A 15,513-nucleotide genomic window follows, 5' to 3' on the forward strand; every position below is an offset into this window, starting at 1 on the left:
GGACATTCCGGGACACGGGGACCCGTTTGTCCCCAGGCCGAAGGGGGCAGCAAGCAGCGAGCACTCCTCAGTGCCACCACCTCAAGGGTCCCCAAAGGCAGCACAGCGCAGCGCCCATCATCACCGCAAACCCAACCACGCCGCTCTCAGCACCGCAACCCAGCATCGTCACTTCACCCGGGGCCGGAGCAGCGTGCAGCAACCGGCCCACGGAGCAGCACCGCCAGGCTCAGGGCAACCCGGCAACGCCATAAATCACAGCGCGGCCACGTCACGGTGCCCAGGGCCAGCCGAGCGATGCGAGCAGGTGAGGATTGCGGCCGGAGTTTATACAGGGAGCCGTTCGTCATCGGCGACGGGCAAGCAGCGACGCGGGAGGGGCCGCCCGTCCCAGATAACCAACCTGGCCCCGTGCACTCCGTGCGTTCCCGTTCCCCACTCCCCAGCCAGCCCGGCTGCTCTCAGCGGGGACGCTCGGGCATCACCCAGCAGCGCGCCGCTTCCACGCGTGTTTCTGCTCCACGCGCAGCGGAGATCACCAGCCGGAGGCAGCTCACAGCTGGCATCGCCCGCATGCCGCTTCCCCACGAGCCGTCAACCACCCCGCGCCCCATAAGCTGCCGCTGCCGCTGCCGCTGCTGCCGCCGCCGCCCCACCCCGCCCGGCCCCGGCCCCGCACCTCGCCGCCGCCGCCCCGGCCGGCCGGCCCCGCTCCTTCGGCCGCGCCGTCACGTGACAGCCCGCTCAGCTGACCGCTCCCGGCTGGCGCATGCGCACGGGGAGAAGTGAAGGCGAAAAGGAAGGAGCGGGGCGAGCTGGGAGTTATGGCGCCCCCTCGTGGGCGTGAAGCGGAGCGGCGGTCCGGAGGTGCGGGGAGGTGCGCGGGGCTTGGAGCGCCCTCTGGCGTGAGCAGCGTGTCACTGCAGCGCGTCCCACCAGTATGGCCCACCAGCGTATCACTCAACGTGTCCCACCGGTGCGTCCCACCAGTATGGCCCACCAGTGTGCCCCACCAGTGCATCCCACCACTGTGCCCTGCCAGAGTGCCCCTGCAACATGCCTCACCAGTGTACCTCTCCATGTCCCACTGGTGTGTTCCATCAGTGTTTCCCACAAGCAAGTCCCATTAGTATGGTTCCACCAGCCTGCCTCACTAACATGTCCCACCAGTATGTCCTGCCAGCGTGTCCCACCACCGTGTCCTACTAGTATGCCCCACCAGGGCCCCACCAACACACTGAACAAGCAAGTCCTACCAGTATATCCCTCCAGTACGTCCCACCAGTAAGTCCCACCACTGCATCCCTTCAGCATGCCTCCCCCCAGTGCCACCCTAGCACAGCAGTTGGCCTCATGGTCAGTCTACAGCACCCAATACCATTGCCCCCACACAGCACTCATACCCACACCACCTCCAGTTCATCCCAGCCTCTGCCCCCCCCAGCACCACAAAGCACCAGCTCCACATTGTGGCGAAAAGATTTATTAAGAACCCGCCTGAAAGGAGGGTGCCATTGGGCACAGGCTGTGAGCAGAGAAGCAGGGTGGGAGGGTGAGCTCTTCTCCAAGCAGAATGACCCCACGCTGCAACAGAGTGAGATGGGGAGAGCTCGGGGCACAGAGCACGGGGAGAACAGCTGCAGGCAAAGTACTTCCCACTGCTCCATGCTGGAATTAAGGCACACACAGCGCTGGGAGGAAGAGCAACCCTACAAGGTGTTGGGTAGAAGTGATCGATGTGGTGATGGGCCACTTGCACCTCTGGAGCTGATACAGGCATGGGGGGGGTGGTCACACTGGTGTCAGCCAAGCTGAGGGGTCCCCAGATAGGACCTGGGCTGCTGGTCCTCTGCTGGAGTGCAGCACCCTGCCCCAGCTCAGTGGGCAACATGAGATGAGGGGGACCTGCATCTATACATCAGTACAGGTGGGTGTGGACACCTGCACAGCTCACCCTGCCCCCTTCCAGCCCCTGCTTTCTCCACATATTCCTTCCTTTCCACCTTCAAGAAATATTGCTTTTCCCTGGAATGTTTTTGCTTGAAACTCCCTTGATGGGATTAAGAAAAGTTAAAAAAAAAAAAAAAAAAAGGTAAGAAAATAAAAAAATGTTACCCCAAAAGGCTGGGGGTAGGCTCCAAAGCCACCCCTTCCAGGCTGGGGACACTGGTGGTGAGGTTGGGGACAGAGGGACAGCGAGGGGGGACCTTCTATGTTTGGCAGGAGAAGATTTACCATGTGGGTACAACAGGGGACCTCCTCCTGGCAGCAGAGTCTCTGACCCTGCAGGTACGGGGCTGGGCAGAGCTCCTGAGCCCACCCAAAGCTTTCCTCTCCTTCTGCTTCCAGTGTCAGTTTGGGGCCACACGGAGGGACAGGGTGGTAGAGGTGCATGGACAGACAGGGCAGCAGGTGCGGGATGGACACGGGATGGGATGGAGAAGGGATGAGGATGGGATGGACGGGTTGGGTTGGAGTAGGATGGGATGAGATGAATTAAAAAGGCAGCGGGGAGAGAAGAGATGCCCCCAGCCCCTCATTGGGACTGCAGGGAGAAGCCCAGCTTGATACAGGCGAGTTCCTCCCCATTGTTGCTGACCACCGCCTGCACGCGGTAGTTGCCGTTGGTCAACCAGGAGGGCAGCTCGACTTCGGGCACGGTGAAGTCGCTGGTGGGCAGTGAGTAGGAGCCCTGCAGAGAGAGGGGCTGCGTGAGTCAACACAGAGCCTACAGCACTGAGGGCACCTGGTTGTGGGACGTACCGCCTTGAAGGGGCAGTGGCAGGGGATGCCGTAGGTGAGCAGCGGCTCCGGGCAGGACGTGCCAGGTGGGATGAGGTCGTCGAGGATGGTGCACACATCATCATAGGTGCAGCTGCCCAGCTGGTCGATGCAGGGCAGTTGGATCCAGAGATCACCCAAGGCCTTCTCCACCACCAGCACCACCTGTAAGAAAGGGCAGTGAGCACCCAGCCCTTCCCCTCCTGACCTACGGAACTTACGGGTGCCCTAATTCTGCTTTCAGTTTCTCTCATCCCATTGGTTCCTCTTCCTCCATCCGGACCCCCTGAGCAAATTTCCCCCTTCTCACTGCCCCATACATCTGGCCGGGAGGGGGCACTGTGCCCCTGACGTCCCCAAGGACCGCTGTTCCCATACCATCCCCGGGCATTTCCCAGCTCCTGGGGGGTTGTGAAGCTTGCTGCCCTCCCTCGATCCCATACCCACCTTCAGGGGGGAGGTAATGGCCACGCTGCTGCTCACGGCCGCGCTGATGCTCAGGGTCCCCGGGATGCTGATGGGGTCGGGTGCCACCGAGAGGCTCTGGATTACGACGGGATCCTGCCCGTTACCACAGTCCTCCCAGGAAAAGCCATTAGCCTGCAGCACCAGGAAAGGCAGATCCTAAACTTTGCCCTGGATTTCTGGAGGGGCTCATCACAAACAGTAGATGTCCTTCATCCATTCCAAAAAATCCAGTGACATTTACCCTCTATGCTTCTCAAACTTCCAACTCCGTGAGCCTCAGGACATTTCAGGAACTCTCCATCGGGAAGCAATTATAACAACCCCCTTTTGTGCTCATTTTCTCTAAAACAGCGTTTCCAGGCTGCGATTTCCACCCCAGCCTGGAAACACTTTGCATGCAAAGAAGGTGAACATTATTTTTCACGCCAGCTCCAGGCACAGAGCAGGAGCTGTGAAAGCAAAAGCAGCAGGAGCTGCACACTCTCAGGGTGCTGGGGTTGGAGCAGCCCCCAGGCGAGCTCTGTCCTGGGAATTGATTCACACTTTGCACTTCAAATGGGGTTTAATATTCCCATACTCTGGTGCTCAAGGGAGGCTGCCGGGCCTGACTCATCCTGCTGCTCACTGCTCCTCCAGACACCTCGTGGCTCTGATGCTGAGCCAGTTCGGCAAGCGGCCGAAGGAGCCTGGGCAAGTCCTGTGGGGTAATGGAAACCCATGGGATGTCACTCAGGAGGGGGACGCAGCCTGCATGCCCTGCTGAGCAGCTCGGTCAGCTGGGGGCTTGGAGTGCAAAGTGTGGAGGGAGGTGGTGCTCGGTGCCAGCAGTGCCAGCAGCTCCTGCCCCACTGGCTGCACCTTGGGCAGTCCCAGCTTCCAGGACTGGGAGAGCCAGTAGAGCAGAGAGGGTACGGAAACCACAGAGGGAAGATCAGCTGGGGCTGAAGTGGGAGGATGCCTGGGTTGTGCACCCTGAGCAAGCTTGGCTGCGGCTGCCCTGGAACTGGTGGTGGCTGTATGTCCTGGTGGGGCTGTGTGACCTCCTGAGGCTGTGTGTCCTGGTGAGGCCATGTGCCCCGCTGTGTATCTGCTGCCACAGCTGCACCGCTGCCCACACAGCCTGTGTGCAGGGCAAGCCAGGACATGGGGCAGCAGCACATCCCGACTTTTGCAAGAGCCCTGAGCCCCTGCTCCTCCCCACCCGCGGGTCTGCAGGCAGAGAGGCTCCACGGGAGGGGAACGGTGCAACGTGGGTGCGTGTGGCTGTGCACAGCCTCTCCTGCTGCTTCTCAGCACCCCACCCGACCTGCTGACCCTCTCCCCAAGCGACATCGGCTTCTCAGGAAAACAAAAAAGAGATCTTTCCCTCCACATGACTTGAAAGTCACGCAGAGGTTCCCCAAAGCCGCCTGAGCGTTTCCCTCTGCTCGTCGGTTCTGTGTGTGGGAACCAGGGCTGCGCACCGGGAAGGCGCACAGAGGGGAGGGATGGAGCCGAGCGAGAGGAGGCCGCCGGGCTCCGGCCGAAGGGATGCGGCCACACTGACATTCCCCTCTGCTGGGAGACGGGCTGAGGCCGAGCCCGAAGCTGCAGCCCTGTCCCCAAGGCGTGGAGGTATTTGCGGGCTCCCTCTTCACCCCGCAGCCCCCCTCGCTCCCCCTCACGTCCCCTCTCCCCGCAGCAGCGAGGCAGGGCCGGTTCCTCTCACCCTCCGCAGCATCCAGGAGCCGCTCCTCTCCACCAGCAGCTGCGGCCGCGCAGCGCCGAGCACCGCCGGGCACGGCGACAGCGCGCAGAGCGCCAGGAACAGCCCTGCCAACAGCATCGTCCGGGGGGGCAAACGGGGGGCAATGCGGGAGGAGAGCGAGAAGGAAAGCAGAGCGTCTGGCAGCGCGGCGCTGGGTTACCCTCTACTTATCTGCTCGCCCGGCCCATCTCCTGATTCCCCTCCCTCCGCCCGTGCGCTCACACGCTGTCCTGCCCTCCTTTTTTTTTTTTTTAATTCCTCCTTTGCGTGGGTTGGTTTTGGGTATTCCTTTATTTTGCAAAGAACAGGACTGGAGCGCGGGGATGCTGGGACGGGAAGTGGTTCCCAGGCAGCACTGGGGGGGGGGGGGGGGGCATTCAGCTCCTCCCGACCCCAACCCCACAGCCGTGCGCTGGGGCCGCTCCCACCCCGCACGGCGCAGCCCCCAAATCCCCGGCAGTGGAGCTGTCAGAACCCGATGCCGTGCGTGCTGCAGTGGGGTGGGGGCACGCAGCTGGAGAGTTAACCACCCATCGCCCCCTGCCCGTCATTTCAGCGTTTAACCTCCCCCCCCCACCCCCCCCATCCTACTCCTCCCCCTCCGGGTGCCGCTCCCCAGCTGTTCTGCCTCCCCCCCATTGGCAGCGGGACCAGGGGTGGGCAGGGGGGATGTGAGTGAGTGAGGCCGCTCTCAGCCGTTTCCCCCTGCCTTATGCAGACACCCTCTGACCTCCCAGCCCTGGGCTCATCCCAGCCCCTGCTGGGCTCTATTTTTAGCTTTCCATCCTTATTTAGCAGCGCGGCCGGCTGGCAGCACGCAGGGAGCGTGCAGGGATGGATGCATGGATGGATGTTGCTCCCACCATCGACGACAACTGTCACTGATCCTCCCCGCTCTGGCTTAAGGGCTGGGAATAAATAGCCCCATTCCTGCCTGCCCTCCTCCTCCTTGGGAGAGGGGGGAAGTTATCCCCAGGATTGGTTTTCACTGTGGGGCCCCTGAGCGCAACAACAGGGATGGGGATACGTGGGGAGAGGTGTGGGCACTGCTGTGCTTGAGTCTCTGCCCCTGTCCCTTAATCTCCACGGCAGGAGAAGATTTTGTCCTCCATCCCCATCCTTTCCCCACTTTGTTTTTCTATGTGAAACAAGAACAACAACAACAAAAAGAGAAGAAAGTGTTCTAATGGCAGGTTAAGCACATCTCTCTGGTAGGAAATTCACAGAGGCAGGAATGCTGTGGAATCACTGCTTTTTTCCCCAGGGCAGCAGCAGGTGTGACCCAGATCCACTCAGAAGGAGACGCTTTCAGGGCCCCATCTCAGACAGAGCTGCAGAGCTCTCCCACCCGAGAGTCACGAGGTCTGCACAGTTCTGGCCAAACATCTTTGATTTGCATAGAAAGGAAGCAGCCGACTGATGGGCAGCAGGGATGGTGACTTCATGGCTTGTTTACAGCAGCAAAGCATGGGGGCCAAAGGGTGCAACCACAAACCTCACCAGGGCTCCAGATGCAAAATCCTATGCTGGCACCCCTGCTCCCACCCCACCACAGCTGGGGCTGGAGAGAGAGCCAGGGCAGCTTGCGTAAGTGCTTCTCTTATCAATCAGCTTTGGCAAACATTTGAAAGTACCATTGGTACAAATTAACCCTGCATAGGGTCAGCAGGCACCCTGCCTACAGGAATTCAGCTGAGTGTCAGACAAACCTTCCCAGGTTCACCTTTCCAGGCAAAGCCCTTGAGATATCCCCAGGTGCTGCCATTCCTGGGAACATCCACTCATAGAAATCACAGAACCTTCGGAGTCAGAAAGACCTTTAAAGGCCATCTGCATTCAGCAGGGAGACATGGCATTGACTCTGTCCTGCCAGCACCCAGAGCCCAGCTGGAAAGGTGTTCAGTGGTAGAAAGGCGTTGGGACCAACTCCGGAACAAAGGGAGCAAATCATGTTTAGGGGCTGAGGAGAGGGGCAGAGGCAGCGAGGCTGACAGGGAAACCTCCAGCAGGGACATCATCCCATGCAGCCCACACAGGAAAGGTTGGAGAAATGGAGAAATTGCTAAACATGAAGTTGAAGTCAGGGAGCTTTGGGGCGGCCCCAACGCTGAGTGCAAGGTCGTACAGGGGCTACAGAAGCAGGGTGCTTGGGCCAGTCCCAATGCATGGGCCCCTTCCCAAGCCCCAGCTCTGCTCTCACATCTCCTGCAATGCTTCCACAACCAAGAGAAGCCCCATCTACAGCCAAGCTCTGCAGCACAGGGACACCTCAGCACAACCTGTCTGCACTCCAAGCTCTCAACAGCATGCGTGCAAGGCACGATGCCAGCTGGACACTCAGCTGTGTGCACAGCCACCTCCGTTCCAGCAACGCGACTTCAGCCCAAAAATACACCCATCCTTTTGTGCTCACCTCCGAAATCTGGGCCAGGATTTTTAACTAACCCCAGAGAGGTGGAGACAGGCTCCTCACAGCCTTTTATCCCAGCTGCAATCTGCTCGGCCTGCCAAATAAGTGCTCTCCATGGGGATGGAAACCTGCCCCTTGCGTTGCTGTGGGGAGATAAGAGCAGGGACGCTCCCGGTGGTTCCAACCATAGGACCGATGCCAGGAAGCAGCTCTGACTCACAAACTTCACCCAGGTGAAGTAGCATCTACCCATGGAGGACGCGGCATCTGGTCCCACTGGTCCCCACCCTCTGATCCCAGTGACATTTCACAACCCCACTTGGAAGAGAGGTGTTCCCACCAGGCAGGGTTACCAGGAACACCGCCTGGCAGCGCAGGGACGCAGCACCTCCAGCACCTCCAGCACCTCCAGCACCTCCAGCACCTCCGTCACCTCCTGTGCTGGGACGGCTCCCAGGGGCTGTGTGGACAATGTCAGAATAGAAACTTGTTGACAAAAACTGGCAGTGTTTCCATACAGACACTGCCTTGTGATGGGGTTGGGACATTTATTTCAGCAGTGCTGGGTATAAAGTTGGGTGGGTTTGGTTTTGTTTTCTTTCTTTCTTTCTTTCTTTCTTTCTTTCTTTCTTTCTTTCTTTCTTTCTTTCTTTCTTTCTTTCTTTCTTTCTTTCTTTCTTTCTTTCTTTCTTTCTTTCTTTCTTTCCTTCCTTCCTTTCTTTCTCTCTTTCTCTCTTTCTCTCTTTCTCTCTTTCTCTCTTTCTTTCTTTCTTTCTTTCTTTCTTTCTTTCTTTCTTTCTTTCTTTCTTTCTTTCTTTCTTTCTTTCTTTCTTTCTTTCTTTCTTTCTTTCTTTCTTTCTTTCTTTCTTTTTTCTCTTTTTCTTCTTTTACCTTTATATTTTTCCTTTTCTTTCCTTTCCCTTTTATTTTCCCTTTTCCACTCCGTTTCCCCTTTCCCTTTCCTTTTCCCTCTCCATTTCCTTTCTATTTATTTTAGAGCCTTTTTAATAAAATCATCACAACCAAAAAAGTGCAGAGGAACCTGCCCTCTTTGGCAGCAGTTGTGAGACAGGACACTCCAACCCCTCCTGATCGGAGCCCATTCCCAAACCACAGGATTTCCTCCTTGAATCATGGCACCCCGCCCCCAACCCAGGGGGCATTTGGGGTGCTGAGGAGGGGGTGAGCAGGACACGGCCCCCCCAAGGCACTGCAGACAACACTGAAAACACAGCCCCCCCGGAGCAGAACAAAACCTCTCCCAAACCAGCACCTCCCCCCAAGTACCCCACAGTAAGCGCTAATCCTAACCCCAACTCATCTCTTCCTCACGGCTTCCCCCCTCAGCTCCTGCCGCACCCCAGCTTCGCTCAGGGTCCCCCCCAACGTCGGAGCACTCCGAGCACACGGTGGGGGGCCGGGGGGGGGGGATTACCGGGCCGGATCGTCTCCGCTGTGCACCCAGGGACAGCCCCGGGGGCGGGCAAGCAGCTGCGGGGGGGGGGTGGAGGGGGGGCTGCCCGCTGCTGGGGGTGCAGAGCACCCTCTCCCGGCGCCGCCTGCGAGCAGCCACGGCGATTCGGGACTTTATTAATTATTTTATTTTATTTTTTTCCCTCTTCTGCCTTCCCAGCTGGGGCGGCTCGTCCCGGCCCGACCCGTCCCGTCCCCTCCGGTGCCGCCGCTCTCCGCGGAAGCCGCCGCCCGTCCGTCGGGGGATGACGGCGCGCCCCGCGCCCCGAGCCTGAGCGCCTCCGGGTTTCCATGGGCGGCTCCGGCAGCGCCCTGCGCTGCTGCCCCGCCGGCGGCAAGGTAGTGGAGCCGGGTCTGCCGGGAGCAGAGCTGGGGGTGCGTGGGGTGAGGGTTTGAGGGAGGTGGGAGCTGGCGTGGAGATGCGGTTCGGGTAGGGGCTGGGAGTTTGCGCGGGGCTGGGATTTGCGCGGAGTTGGGGTTTGCTGTGGGGTGAGGGTGGCGGGGAGCCCCACTTTGCTGTGCTGTTGAGGTCCCGGAGCAGCCACCTGCCCTGCTGCACCCGCGTGGGGGAGAAGCCCCACAGCACGTGGAAGCTCATACCGAGGGGGTGCAGCATCGGGGTAATGGTATTAGAAGTGCTTATTCCACACAGGGTTCATCCCCAGCTTGTTGCTTGCCGTTCTCCCATGGCATCCCCCCACGTCCCAGGAGTGGTTCCCTCCCTCCCCACCCTTGTTCCAATGTACCCATCCTGCCCAAAGTTACACTCTTGCAGGGAAATGCTGAGTCCTCCAGTGCACGGGTGAGGTCTTCTGCAAGTTAAACCCCAGACATCATCACCCTTTTCTTTTTGCCACGCTCACACTCCTTTACCCCCCGCCGTTGGCCTCCGGGCTGTTTGTGAGTTGGATGTGCTGCGTGCTGCTGTCGATGGGTGCTGGATGGGCAGCAAGGAAGTTGGCACAGCCCCGCAGTGCCCCCATGGCCCTGTGCAGGGGGGCAGTGGGAACCCACAGCTGAAACACTGCAGGATGTGTGGGGGGAGCAGGCACGGCCCCGCAGCCAGCAAGTGTCTTATTTACAGCACTCGAGAGCTTGGCTGCTTCTCTGTATCATGGAAAAAAACGTTCTTCTCTGTGTCATGAGACCAGATGCTTCTGGGCCGGTTGATGACGCTGAGAGCTTGCAGGAAGGGGGCACTGGGCAGGGAGAACCCACAGCCCCCACGGTTCCAGGTGCTGAGAGGCACACGTACCAAAATGCGGAAATTTCAGCCTGCAGACACCTCCCTTCCTGCGCCCGCTCTCTAACTCTTCTGTTCATCCGCTCGGCTTGCTGCAGTTTGCACCACGCACAACGTCCCCGCTGCTATGACTCAGGTGCTTTAATCTTGAAAGCAGCACCGAAAATCCCCTTTATGGCCAAAAGAGGTAAAGGAAGGCACACAGCACCGCCAGCCATGTCCTCCTGCCCAGGGCACCACAGCGCGCAGCGTGAGACCTCCACCCTCCCACTGCTGATGGATGTGCCTTTAAAGCACATCTCTTGGGGTGGGGAACCCCAGAAACCCCCAGGACAGAGGGGTCCCCACAGGGGGATGTGACCGGCCCCATGACAGAGGTGACCTTGGGGAGCAGCAGCAGCCAGGGGAGGCACTGCTGGGCAGCCACGTCCTCCCCAGCAGCAGCGGCTGATAACCCTACAATTCAGTGATTCTGTGATAAGGCAGTGGGGGCAGGTGGGAGCCTGGCTCTGGGGGCCCCTTCCCCTCCATGTGTGCTCACTGCTTGGTTGGATGCCTTTCAGAGAGATCAGGGCTGAGGCTTGGATGCTTTCCAGGGCTGGGGTGAGTTTGTTTTGGAGATATAGGAACTATATGTAGCAGCAGGAGGCAGGGGAAGGTCAGAATGCAAAACGTGGGGCTGTCGGCGGCGGATCCAACTGTACAGGGGTGAGAGTCACCCTGAAACAACCTCTGCAGGAGAGCAGCAGAACACAGGTCCCATGTACTCTGCACTGGGCATCTGCTGAGACCTAGGGAGGTGCTTTAGGGCCATCAGCCAAATCCCGTCCCCCTCTCCACAGCCACTAAGCAATACCCAGCAGCCCAACTGGGATTTGAATGTTCGTTTCCTGCCTCTGTGTGATTTCATTCACTTACCACAACGTTGCGTAGTTTCGTTGCCTCGTGTGAAGCATGAAAAGAGGAAGAAAACACAGTGCATAAAAGCACTGAGAGCTGAGGCAGAGGCCCACAGCTGCCTGCAGGTGCGTGGGTGCACACCTCGAGGTGCTGCAGGTTCAGGGGGAAGCTGCTCAGAACTGACCCCGAACAGTTCTGCTCCACCAGGAGAAATATTTTGTTGTAAGAATTTGAGTATAGACATACATGCTTTAATTTTGTTTTAAGCTACAGGGTGTTTTTGGCACGAGCCTCTCCAAACCTGAATGCCTCTCCAAATGCCTTCGTTCTGAAACATCCCAGAACCAGAACAGCAGCACCTGCAGGACATTCTGTGTGGTTCTCCCAATGCAAACTCTGCTGCAGCTGGAGCAGCTCTGGGGGCTGCTGTACACGCGTTTAGCTTTCAGCCACTTGGTTTTGGTTTTGTGGTGAAGCTCTCCTCCAAGATAGAGGAGCACTCAAGAGCTCATTGAGCTGCAGACACTCTTCCAGTTGCTCCCAGAGGTGCTGTCACCTGCAGCCTTAGGGCAGGGATTCAGATCTGGTGAGGCTGATGCACTGCTCACCCCAGGCAATGATTTTGGAGCTGATGCAGTTGCCTGAAATCCAACTTGATGGGCAGCAAAGAGACTCTGGGGCTCCATTCCACTGAACGTGGGCACAGGAGAGAGGGAAAAGTGCCCCAGAGCCATGCTGGGGACATGGTCTGCGCACAGCCGGTCCCTGGGCATCACCTTCATAGTGCTTTGAGCACCCTGGGCTGCGTCCCCTTGGCTGTGCCATGGCCATGCCCACTCACAGTCTTGCCTTCATCAGGCTTACATCTGAGACCTTCTGGAAGGTGTCCCCCAAGGCCTCCATGGCCACTGTGCATCCATGCAAGGCACAGAACATGCTGTGCTGTTTCCACTTTGTACCCTTCCCGCAGCTGAGTCTCAGGCACAAGGAACCCTTTGGCAGACGTGCCAGGCTCTTAAATCCCCATTTCCCATTCTCAATGCCCTGAAGGATCAGCTCGGGGCTGGAGCGGAGCTGCAGGCAGGGAAGAGCCCGACCTCTGCATGCCGCATTCACACCGCACACGGCAAATCCCGGCTGCCTCCACCAACACCATAGAAGGGCAGACGCAGCCGGGGCTTCCCAGAGGCTCAGCGTTCCCCGCTCTCTCTCTGGCAGCACGCTTCCCTGCAGCTGCAAAAGAGGGGCAGCCAGGGAGCGGAGCAGCACCGCGCCTGTTTGCTTTGCTTTGCTTTTTTCTCCAGCCAGGCTCCCTAATGGGGTTTGTGTTTGGTCACGGTGCGCCCCAGGGAAGCAGGGATGGAGGAGGGTGAAAGGGACTCAGACAAAAGTTTTGCTGTCCCGTCCTATTGTGCATATCATGTTTCTCTTGGCTAGAGGCAGCAAAATGACAAGCAAGAGCAGGGAGCGCCAGGCCAGGAGCTCAGCGCCCGGAGGACAGAGAACGGTGAGAAGGAAATGTCTGTCTCCATCGATGCACTCACTCAGGGTACTGCTCTGAAAGCAGTAAAACAGTCCCCACGAGGCTGATGGAAGCTCGGGGTGATGCCCCAGCTCCAGCACGGGAAGGGACGATGAAATCCCAGTGGCATCCCAATGGTGTCTTAGTGGCATCCCATCATCTTGGACAGATTGGCCGTCCCCAGGGCAGGAGGCACTGGGTTGCCTCCTTTCACAGCCTGCTAACGCCGTCCCATCAGTGTTAATTTGCACTGAGTGTGTTGGGAGGAGGGATTTGTCCAGTGGAAGAGCACAGAGGGGCTGATACCAGCGGGATGTGCCCGGTTGCAGCCCCGTTTGTTTTGCAGCCAATGGAGCCGGCAAGGAGCAGGCAGCGCCGGGGGAGGAGCACGGTGAGGAGGGTGTGAAACTGCTCCAAGGACAGGAGGAGGAGGAGAGGCTGCGAGGAGCCCGGGGGGCAGAGGATGAGGGACAGCGAGGTGTCAGCACCCAGGTGGGTCAGGAATCAGGATGCTGCGGGGTGCACTGCTTGGCTGCAGGGACAGCCTATGGGACATTCAGGGTCTGTCATCTCCAGGTGGAAAAGGGAAAGGACCTGCAGCTGAAGGAGAAGTTTGATGCCCTGAGGAGAGAGCATGAGGAGACCCTGCAAGGTGAGATCCCTGGGCAGAGCACAACCCCCACCCGCTCCCCACAGCCTTTCCAGCTCGTGTGGGGCTGTGGGACGTGGGGATGCCACTGCTGGTGTCCTTGTGCCAGTGACACTCAGCTCTTGTTCCCCCTACAGAGCTCCAAAGAGTGCACGAGCAGGAGAAGCTGCTGCTGGCAGAGTCCCACCACAGGTCCCAGGAAGCCTTACAGGTACCCATGGGGAAATCCTCAGCCCTAGGAGGACCATCTTGGGGTCTCCAGTATGCCGTGCAGTCCTGCTGTTATTGGGCTGCTCCTGCTGGAAAAAAAATCCCAGCTGCCTCCTGCTTCTTCCCCTGCTGCCCAGGAGACCATCGCTGCACTGAAGTCCCAGCTGCAGTCTTTCCAGGACAGGATGAAGCGGGTGGAGGAATCACTGCTGAGCAGGGACTACAAGAAGCACATCGAGGTGCTGGGATACACACAGCTGGTGGCCTATGAAGGACAACCAGGGTGCAAATATCCGTGGAATCATAGAATGACTTGGGTTGGAAGAGGCCTTAAAGCCAATCCAGTTCCAACCCCCTGCCAAGGAAAGGCTGCCACCCACTGGATCAGGCTGCCCAGGGCACATATTGGTGTCAGGGAGGTGTCCTGTCCCTGGGAGATTGGCACAAAGTTTCTCTGGTGGACCCCAGCAATAGATGCACAGAGGGCACTGGGACAGCTGAAGGGGTGAAATGCCATTCCTGGGAGGCATGTGGGCTGTTTGGGTCTCTTGAACACAAGTGAAGGGCAAATCTTGGCACATTGAGTGTACAAACCCACTGTGGCATGAAGGACCCCAGCTGCGAGCACCATGCCAGCAGGGTCACACATGGGCAAATAAGCCAAGGTGGAAGCACCAAGTGCCAACCCCGCTGCCGTTCTGACCCCCCTCCCCTGTACCCCTAGGAGCACGGGAGCCCCAGTCCCTTCTGGGAGCAGGAGCTGGAGAGTCTGCACTTTGTCATTGAGATGAAGAATGAGCATATCCACGGCCTGGACAAGAAGCTGCTGAACCTGGAGAGTGTGGTGGGTTCAAGGGGGGTGCAAATGGGTTTTGCTCTTTCTATCTCTTGATATTCACCCGAATGCATCTCATCTTCTCCCCACCTGAATACTGACCAGTATCTGTGGCTGAATGGAGCTGGATGGAGCCTGGTTACTCCCTTGGGGCAGGGAGGTGCCATTGAGATGGCTTCCCACTGAGCACAGCATTGGGGGACACAAGTGGGTGCTCCCCAGCGCCCTCCTCACCCTGATGTTCCCCTTGCAGGCAGAGAGAAACCTTCTGCTGGAGGAGAAGGTGAAGACCTTGCAGCAAGAGAATGAGGACCTGCAGGTGCGCACCCAGAACCACCTGGTGATGACAAGGTAAGCACACACCCATCAGCTTCACGGCTGAGGTCGGCACCTGAGGAGGCACAAGGGACAGTGGTGGGGATGTGGATCCCACAGCATTGCCCTTTGCCCACAGGCAGCTGTCAGAGGAGCTGCTGGCCATCCGTGGGGCGCTGGAGAAGGAGTCGAAGCTGCGGGAGCAGGCTCACCACGAGAAGGAGGAGCTGCTGTACCGTGTGCTCAACGGGGGGGATGGCTGCCCCTTCCCCATCGCTGCCAGTGACGTGCCTCTCATTGCCACGTAGCGCACAGCCCAGGGGGCAGCATGGCTGTGAGTGCCCCCACTCTCCAGGGCCGGCCCTTGGAGCGGCCCTACGCAATGGAGCACTTCCCAGGACGCCTGCGCCTGCCTTTCCCCGGCCTCTGCTGCAGGGGGGGACACGCTGTGCCATCCCCACACCCCTTTTCTGGGGGTGAGCGGGGTCAGCTGGAACACACAGATGTGCATGGGGGTTGGATCTGACCTAGCGCTTGGCTCTGAGAATATCCAGCATCAGTGCTGCCTGGAGGTGGGGTGGGCATGGGATGTGCTGGTCCCATTCCCTGAGGCGGGTGGGCAGTCAGAGCTCCCTGCTGCCACCTCCATCTCCAGCATCAGCTCCCAGGGACCTTTCCCACGCCCAGGTATGACCCTGCTCACTGCCACACTACAGCCGAGCCCTGCCTGTCCCTGCTGCAATCAGCCAGCACCACCAGCCCCATCTTCTCTCCCAGTGCTGGGTAGAGAAGCACATCTGGGAGCAGAGCATCCTTCCACAGGATGCCAGCAGGTCACATCCCCCTGCTCCAAGCCAGGGGTCACCAACAGGGCCGTGGGGCCACCGCACACAGATGGACACAGGTATGGGCTGGATGCACACAGCACTTTCCCCTGGGCACACATGAGTGCCGTGGAAC

General features: G+C 58.9%; 2 protein-coding genes across 2 annotated transcripts; one reads left to right on the plus strand and one right to left on the minus strand.

The window, feature by feature from the left end:
• Positions 1 to 2,536: 2,536 nt before the first annotated feature.
• Positions 2,537 to 5,074, minus strand: GM2A (ganglioside GM2 activator; the record flags this gene model as incomplete). The annotated part of the gene is made up of 4 exons (XM_079542330.1): positions 2,537 to 2,692; positions 2,764 to 2,946; positions 3,229 to 3,381; positions 4,958 to 5,074. 4 exons carry the CDS (start codon positions 5,072 to 5,074, stop codon positions 2,537 to 2,539), a joined length of 609 nt encoding a protein of 202 aa, XP_079398456.1.
• Positions 5,075 to 9,170: 4,096 nt separating this feature from the next.
• On the plus strand, positions 9,171 to 14,861 carry CCDC69 (coiled-coil domain containing 69; the record flags this gene model as incomplete). The annotated part of the gene is made up of 9 exons (XM_079542450.1): positions 9,171 to 9,254; positions 12,460 to 12,529; positions 12,891 to 13,036; positions 13,121 to 13,196; positions 13,331 to 13,404; positions 13,541 to 13,642; positions 14,128 to 14,247; positions 14,492 to 14,589; positions 14,693 to 14,861. The coding sequence occupies 9 exons, from the start codon at positions 9,171 to 9,173 to the stop codon at positions 14,859 to 14,861; spliced, it is 939 nt and encodes a 312-aa protein (XP_079398576.1).
• Between the last annotated feature and the right edge of the window lie 652 nt (positions 14,862 to 15,513).

Source organism: Tetrao urogallus (assembly GCF_951394365.1).
Source record: "Tetrao urogallus genome assembly, chromosome: 14".
Lineage (NCBI taxonomy): Eukaryota > Metazoa > Chordata > Aves > Galliformes > Phasianidae > Tetrao > Tetrao urogallus.